Source organism: Balaenoptera borealis (assembly GCF_965194805.1).
Source record: "Balaenoptera borealis genome assembly, chromosome: 12".
NCBI classification, from domain to species: Eukaryota; Metazoa; Chordata; class Mammalia; order Artiodactyla; family Balaenopteridae; genus Balaenoptera; species Balaenoptera borealis.
Window position 1 is genome coordinate 103430040 of NC_138869.1, and position 9042 is coordinate 103439081.

The 9042-nt window shown below is 37.9% G+C and overlaps 1 protein-coding gene across 7 annotated transcripts in view; it reads left to right on the top strand.

Annotated features, from left to right (window-relative positions):
• Positions 1–8981, top strand: part of SLC35B3 (solute carrier family 35 member B3) — a 32216-nt gene extending 23235 nt beyond the window's left edge. For 4 of the 7 annotated variants that reach the window (XM_082347771.1, XM_082347767.1, XM_082347768.1 and 1 more), the window contains one exon: positions 1006–8981. In XM_082347771.1, the coding sequence (XP_082203897.1) occupies positions 1006–1028 (23 nt within the window). In that variant the 3' untranslated portion in view covers positions 1029–8981. The remainder of the gene's footprint in view (positions 1–1005) is intronic. The other 3 variants (XM_082347772.1, XM_082347769.1, XM_082347773.1) reach the window with 1 other exon arrangement.
• The last annotated feature ends 61 nt before the right edge of the window (positions 8982–9042 follow it).

Here is a 9042-nt window from a genome sequence, read left to right on the forward strand (position 1 = left end):
CTACGGGTTCCACATCTGCACACACAAAGGGCTGACTGTATATTTATTGAAAAAATCCACGTATAACTGGACCTGTGCAGTTCAAACCTGTGTTGTTCAAGGGTCAGCTGTATGAGCTTAAAGGTAACCACAAAATAAATTTTCAGCAATGTATAGTCGGTCTTCTGTATCCATGGGTTCTACATCTGCAGATTGAATCAACCAACTGCAAAGCAAAAATATTCAGAAAAAAAATTCCAGGAAGTTCCATAAAGTAAAATTTGAATTTGCCATGCACTGACACCTATTTACATAGCATCTACATTGTGTTAGGTATTCTAATAATTGAGAGATGCTTTAAAGTATACACAAAGTTGTGCATAGGTTATATGCAAATACTATGCCATAAATAAAGGACTTTAGCATCCACTGATTTTAGTATCCTCTGGGTAGAAGGGGGTTGGGTTCTGGAACCAGTCCCCAGCTGATACTAGGGACAACTGTATTTATAGAAAACTCTGTTTGTTTTCTATAAGTTAGTTTCTCTTTCTGCAGGGGCTAGGTATTCACTGTAGTAATCAATGCCAATTCTCCTACTTTCTCAGGATGTGTCCCTTTTTATCTCTCTATATTCTACCCCAACTAGTTGGACTGCTGAATTGAATTCCTAAGAAGGCCATTGGCAGGTTTACATATCCAGTGCTTTAAACATACTCTTGAGACTTTTGGTAGGAGTTGGACTTCAAATTTGCTATTATCCTCAAAAAAATGAACTACATTTAGTATTTTGTAAAATGCTTTTCCTACATACATACTTAACATTAAAAATATAGAATTCTATCTAGTGTGATCTAAATATTATTTGTAAAATAAAACAAATACTGTTTTATTTTAGTGCTCTTACGATAGGTATCCAGTAGCAGAATTTTATTTCACTGAGGAATTTTTGTGACGTCATCAGATTCTGTGGTTAATGACAAATTGTTACGCTGACATTAATCTTTTTTCCTTATTTTTTTCTCTTAGGTATGTATGGTCTGGTTTGTTAGTTATCCTTGGTATATTTCTCAATGTTTACAGCAAAAATATGGACAAAATAAGACTCCCATCGCTGTATGATGTGATAAACAAAACAGCGGAAGTGAGGAGGTCAGGGACGTTGGCACAGACTGTCTAGGCAGCGATTCGCTTTATAACGTAGAATTAATTCATCAATCAATTAACTTTCCAAAGGGACTTTTATAAAAACCAGAGGCTCTGAAGGCATGCTGTCATCTGTGGACGGATTACATGTGAAGTCGCCCTTTCTTCAGAACCCTTGTTGGACTGTTTAACTTCCAAAGCAATCAAAAGAGCCACACCCGGCACACCTTAGAATAAAACGTCAAGATGAAGGACCGTGACGCTTACAGTCTGTTGAGAATTTCGCTGGAAATGGACCATGTTGCAAGAAAAATTGGATATCATTATGACATATCAAAGAAATTGATATGTAAGCGCAGATTGTGTTCTTTTTTCCGTTCCATTTTGGTGGTGTTATTTAAATTGATTCTCTGTTGTAAGAGTGAACTGATGATTTAAAGTCTAGAGAGAATAACTTCATTATAAATAAAAATTATTCTCTGATTTTTTTTTAAAAGAATGTGATGGAATTGGGGTAGTGAAGGTTGGATTTTGTTACAAAGATGGGAAGTACAGTGTACATAAACTTTAAAACTTAGGCTTTTCTCTGATCATTTAAAAGTATTCTTTAGAGAAAGTGTGCTTTACGTTTTCTGTGGAATATAGTCAATAGAGTAAAAAGAGTCATGATCCTGTATCCTGTAAGTATGTATCACAAGCCAGATTTCCTATTACCCATCAAAGGTGCTAAAAGATTTCATGATTTGGATTTTTAAATTGAAGGGAGGGACTTCCCTGGCGGTCCAGTGGTTAAGACTTCACCTTCCAATGCAGGGTGTGCAGGTTCAATCCCTGGTCAGGGAGCTAAGATCCCACATGCCTCGTGGCCAGAAAACCAAAACATAAAACAGAAGCAATAGAGTAACAAATGCAATAAAGACTTTAAAAATGGTCCACATCAAAAAAATCTTAAAAAGTAAAATAAAAATAAAAAAATAAATTGAAGGGAAAATAATTGATGTCTTAAATTACTATAAAATAATAAAATTATAGTGTTTCTTAAAAATGAAGTTTAATTTGACAGCTTGAAGATGAAATTGGATAAATTAAAAAACAAAAGTAGATTTAGCAAATTCACACAATACGTTGCTTGCACAGTTTTAAGTCTAAATTCAGAAAGATTTTGGCCCTGATTTTTTAGCAGTGAGTTTTGGAATTGCTTCCACTGTATTTAAAAAAATCCTATTAATCTTCATTTTCAGTGTAAATGTTGGTTAAAACAGCTTAATATCCATGCTCTTAGTAATATCACTTATATTTTGTGAGTATAGTATACTTGGAATATTTAATCTCGTTCTTAAAATTCCACTGTATTCTGATGGTGACCTTATTAACCTGTTTTGTGCATATGTGGGTGCAACAGAGCCCATGATAATTTAAGGATCTAGCCCAAGAAATTCTGCCTGATTTTCATGTGTCATATGTTAAATACTGTGGGTCTTTTTTTCCCCAAATGATAATCATTTTTAAAGTTTTCATATTTTAAGGTGAAAGGAATGTTAATTTGCACTTCATCATACTACTGCCTTAAACTCTAAGACAGTAAGGATTTGTGCTTTTTAAAAAAAGTTAATTTTACTGAATCCTTGATAAAATATTATAATTTTAACTTATCAAGTCATCCTTTTATCCCCATACTTTTCTAATTTTTTTACCTCTGACTGCCTGTTACCAGCTTCTCATGCCACCTACCCCATCCACAATTTTAAACAGTTTAGCACTGTTTAAAAATCGGTTTGTCAGGCTAACCCTTTGTACTCCATTTCCTTTTTAGACCTGCCATCAGAAGGAGGTAAACTTCATCTCACTTATTTGTATCCATGGAATAGTAGTAGTCTAAAATACAGAATAATTTCTGTAGTGAAGGAAATCAACATTGGGATGTGTACTTTGTGCCAGGTTTAAAATATGACCTTTCATGAATATGTCATCCCAGCAACCAAAAAAAGTAATAATAAGGGAATTTAAAATATTAATTGCAGGAGTTCCCTGGTGGTCCAGTGGTTAGGACTCTGCGCTTTCACTGCCAAGGGCTCGGATTCAATCCCTGGTTGGGGAACTAAGATCCCACAAGCTGTGCAGTGTGGCCAAAAAAAAAAAAAAGAATAAAATACTAATTGCAATAGCCAGTATTTAAGTGCTTGTTAGGTACCAGGCACTATTGTAAGTGCTTTATATGCAATAACTTAATCCTCACAACACCTGTCTAAGGGTAAGTATTAGCTTCATTCTACAGATGAGGAAACTGTGGCATTGTGACATTCGTAACCTTACATAGCTAGAAAAAGCCGGAGCTGGCAAGCAGTCTGGTTCCAGATTCATGCCGTTAACCACCGTGCTGCCTCTCTAAGTAGATGTGATGATTCATGTTTACATTTTTGCAAACACAGAGGTTGAGGACCAGGGTGAGAGCTTACTAGCTCACATAACACTATGGCGCAGGAGTAGGTTTCAAACCCAGTCACGCCGCAGGGCATGTTTTCTGTTCATTGTACCTCACTATAAACACTTAAGTAACCCAAAGTAACATCGTGAGTGATGAAGTGTCTTTAGTAAAAGAATTTGTGAGACATACTTGAATGAATAGGTGAAGATCGTTTGATGGACACATTAGTGGAATGCACATAGAGGTCTTTGTTTCAAGCTGTGTGTAGATATAAATTGTTTCTTCATCTGTGTTCACATCAGGTGCCTGTCATACCTACAGTAGGCACTCAGTAAATATCTGTGTCATACAGAACTAGTCATCAGAGAATACCATTAGACAAAAAAAGATACATTCTGAATTCTGCCATATAATGTCCCCTTCTTGGCATACAAGATACCAATAACAAAATAACAGTGCAACAAAATAACAATAGCAGAAGAATGTAGCCAACTCTTTGTGGATCACTGTGTGAAGATCTGACCTAGAGGTAAGCCAGCCCAGCCAGAATCCTCAGCAAGGCACGTTGTATAGTAAAGAATTTGGCCAACCTGTGTCCTTGATTTCTGGGAGGGAGCTTCTAGTCCTTGGAATTTCCCAAGTGATAGGAATTGTTAGGCTTGGTGGTTCCAGGGTCGGGGATGGCCTTGCTGGGAAGTCTCACCATGTGACTATAGGATTAGGGTTTTGAGCCTCAGGATATTGGCCCAACCTTTGGGGCAGGTAAGGGGTTTGGAGATGATTGCGTTCAATCGCAGGATCAGTGATTCAATCAATCATGGCTACGTAGTGAGACCCAACAAAACCTCCAGAGACCAAGGTTTGGGATTGCTTCCCTGACTGTAGGTACCCACGGAGGTGCCAGGAGGACACGGAAGCTTAGACCTTGCCCCACAGGTCTCTTCTTTTGTCCGTTCCTGATTTGTATCCTTTATGATAAAACTGTAGTGGAATGTATAACGCCTTCCTGAGTTCTGTGAGTTGTTCTAGCGAAGTATGGAACCTCAGGGGAAAGTGGTAACGCCCCCAAATTTGTAACCAGTTGGTGGCCTGGGAGCCTCGGAGCTTGCAGCTGGTTCTGAAGTGAGAGCAGTCTTGCGGGGACTGTGCCCATAATGTGTGACATTTGACCAACTCCAAATAGGATTGCACTGCAGGCTTTAGGCTTAACTAATGTTTTTATCTTTTAGCATTCACTGGACTGTTATCTAAGTCTCTTAATTTCCTAAAGTGATTTTTATCTTTAACCCACTTTACATTCTAGGTTCTTCCTTGGTCAATGCGTGCAGAATTCTAGTAAAATTTGACCAGCATAATAAACCAACAATATGGCTTAGCATAATGAAAATATTTATGTATCCCAGTGTCACATTTGCTCTTTAAAGGACACAGTTATCAAATCATCAGGCAAAGCAGAGTAATGCTCAAAACTTTTTGTGTGCTTCCTTCCTAATTAAGCAAATGACAGTTTGTTTCCACTATGTGTTGGGGCAAAAATGTTTCATTTGCATATCTTCTGCTTTTCATGTGTGCCTATTGAATGACCTTGTACTTGCCCATTGAACCAACCATCTTAACCTTTTTAACAAATACTGTAACATCACTGACTTGACTGCTATATTTTTATTTTAACAGCATTTGTTCATTCACTCTCACTGAATCAGCTGTGAGCCAGGCATTATACTAGATGCCTAGGATGCAAAAAAGAATCAAATACAACCCTCACTCTTAAGGAACACCCATTCTGGAGAGGATTTGCCATGATCTCTACACAAAAATACATGAACTATGTTGATTTCCTTCCAGTCACTGGAGTATCTTATTAGCCTTAAGTTTTCAAAATAATAATTCCCCACAATGGTAGTGCTTCTAAAACCTGAATGTGCAGATGAGTCACCTGAGGATCTTCTTTAAAAATAGGATTTTAATTCAGTAGGATTGGTTTGGGGCCTGAGATTGCACCAACGAGATGCTGCTTCTGGTGCATGGACCACACTTCAGGGTGGAGGTCTTAGCTACAAACTCCGGATGTTTTCAATATCAGGACATCTTAAAATATTCGAATACTTGTCACGTGATTGCCTTCATTTGCTTTCAAACTTAACCGTTCTGTGTGGCCTGACCCTATTTAACTTCTCGGAGTCTCTTTTTTTTTTTCTTTTTTTTTTTAATTTTTATTTATTTATTTATGGCTGTGTTGGGTCTTCGTTTCTGTGCGAGGGCTTTCTCTAGTTGCGGCAAGTGGGGGCCACTCTTCATCGCGGTGCGCGGGCCTCTCACTGTCGCAGCCTCTCTTGTTGCGGAGCACAGGCTCCAGACGCGCAGGCTCAGTAGTTGTGGCTCACAGGCTTAGTTGCTCCGCGGCATGTGGGATCTTCCCAGACCAGGGCCCGAACCCGTGTCTCCTGCATTGGCAGGCGGATTCTCAACCACTGCACCACCAGGGAAGCCCTCTAAGTCTCTTTGTGCAAACTGAACAGAAATCTTACCATGTTGCAGAGTCGCTGGCATAAGTGAATTCTTTAATCATTGCAGATATATGAAAGATTTAATATTCATTACTTTCTCCATAAATATTACTTTTTTTTTTTTAAATCTTCACGAAAGTGAGATAAACCCATAATTTCCTATCAGTCATGGTCTGTTGTTTTAATTTCATGGCATGTAGTTAGAATACTCTTTATGCTATTTTCTGGTGACATTATGAAGAAAACGTTCACTTCAGTGATTTACTGCTGCTTCAGAGTGAACTCTGTATTACAGGGGGTTCGGGAAGTAGGGCTTAACACTTAAGGGATTCTTCTGAGACTTTAATCACAAAATGTGTTTTATTAAATATCTTAATCCTATGATACCCCCCAAATTTTCTAAAACATAATTAATTAGACCATTTTAATCAGTTTGACATGATTGATAAGATTTAAAATAGATGAAATACGTAAAACGTGGATAATTATTCACAATAGATAATGATAGAATGAGACCTTGGAGTCTAATTGTTATAGATTTCCTTGCAGGTCTCGCTGCCCTTTGTTTTTTTTCTTCCTAATGCCAGTTACAGTGAAAGGAATGAAAAGCAGATCAAGTGTATATTGTGTTTCATTTCTGACTAAACAGAATATGAACATTTGGGGATTGACTTTTTATATGTTCTGAAAATGGCCGTTAATACATATCTTAATTGTGTAGGATATGTTTTTGTATATGTGTCCAGAGAAGACTCATAAAGGCAAGTAATCATTTTTCTCTAGTTTCTAACTACATTTTAATTGATAGAATGTTTCTCTGCAATCTCTCTGCTAAGCAGCACAAAATCATAAAATCTTGGGACTGTTTTGATGTTGACACCTGTCATTAACTCAAAGAAGTCGATTGAAATGTCTTAAGAAGGTTTGATCTAGGACGTCCCTGGCCGTCCAGTGGTTAGGAGTCCATGCTTTCACTACGGGGGACACGGGTTCCATCCCTAGTCAGGGAACAGAGATCCCTCATGCCGCACAGTACCACCAAAAGAAAGAAAGAGAAATGTTTAATGTTTGATCTAATAGATGGGGCAAGGCTAGGGGGAATTTACTATAAAATGCCTACAAACATATCTGCAGTCAAAGTCAGACAGGTATCCATCTTTAAACAGCTAGGAATCATTGTTGGATTCAGGAAAATTGGGGAACCAGCAGAGTGCCAACCTCAGCGGGCGGTGATGGTCCTAGTCTACCATTTCGGGACTTGTACGAATAAAAAGATACACAGGCTGATAGTCACACACTGAATAAGGCGATTTATTCTTTTAAATGTCCCAGGTATTTCGTAAATTCTGAAAATCAATCTTATTAGCATATATTTAATTATTTGTTCACTCTGTTCTTTTTTTAACATCCTTATATGTTTATAAGATGTTTATATCTTGGAGTATAATTGCTTCACAATGTTGTGTTAGTTTCTGCTGTATAACAAAGTGAATCAGCTATACGTATACATATATCCCCATATCCCCTCCCTCTTGCGTCTCCCTCCCACCCTCCCTATCCCACCCCTCTAGGTGGTCACAAAGCACAAACTGATCTCCCTGTGCTATGCAGCTGCTTCCCACTAGCTATCTAGTTTACATTTGGTAGTGTATATATGTCCATGACACTCTCTCACCTCATCCCAGCTTACCCTTCCCGTTCAATTATTAACAGCGTGCGTTTCTCAAAAAACTGAGGCATGAGTAGTAATTTTTTTCTTAATTCAGAGGGCTTATCTCTACAGTTTCTGAAATGGTCTGTTTGATTTTTTTCTTCCTTTTCTGGGACTCCTTTAGATGTTGGCCATCCTACTCCTGTCTCGTGTATCCCTGAGCTATTCTTTCATGGTTTCCATCTCTTTACTGTTTCTGGGAGATTTTCTGTCTGATCTTTCAACACGTTCTTCATCTCTTCAGCCTGCTATTTATTCCATTCATCGTGGTGAGGTTTTTTAAAACATATTTCAACAATTATATTTTCGTGCCTACGAGATATTGACAACCATGTGGAGGAAGGCTCTCATACACCACTGATAGAAATGTAAGCTGACAAAGCCACTTTAGAAAGCTATTTGGCATTACCAAATTTGCATATAGGCACACCCAGTGACCGGAAATTCCACCCATAGGCACGTACAACTGAAATACGTGCACACGTATATAAAAAGACACAAGAATATTCAGAACAGCATCACCCATAAAAGCAAAAACTGAAAGCCATCCAGATACAGTAGTCACGTACAGTAGAATGGGTAGGAAAAATTGTGGTGTATGTATATAATGGAATGAAAGTGAAAGACCACCACTCACAGCCACAAGAATAAATTTCACATTCAAAATGTTGCATGAAAGGACATAGATACAAAAGCATATAAACTGTATGATTCCACTTCTACAAAATACAAAAAAAACAAGGGCAAAACAAAACTATAATGTCTAGGGATGCGTGCTTTGATGGTAAAATTGTCAAGAAAAGCAAAGAAATGATAGTATAAAAGACAATTGCATGTTGGGGGCAAGGGAAGGAGGAAGGGTGGCAGGAGGGGCTTATATGGTACTTGGCAATGTTCTGTTGCCCTGTGTGGTGATTACACTGGTATGCCCTTTGAAATAAATCAGTGAGCTGTATATTTTTATTTGGTACACTTTCTGTATGAATAGTACATTTCAGGATGAAACAGTTTTCTGAAAGAGGAAATTGGAGGGGTGGACAGAAAACATGTTTTTTGGAAGATGACTCAACAGATATCTAAAAAATGGGGACTCTTGGACCAACCTATGGTTATTGCTTTGTCTTAAGTCTTGTTTTCCTCTTCCAGGAAAAGATCCGTTTCTTCATTTTGGACTGCATCAGACACTTTTAATAAAATATGAAATTTTCTTCTAACAGTACCTTCTCTTTATTGGAGTATCTTTAGCAAGCTAAAGGTGCATGCAGAAAGCGTGGTCC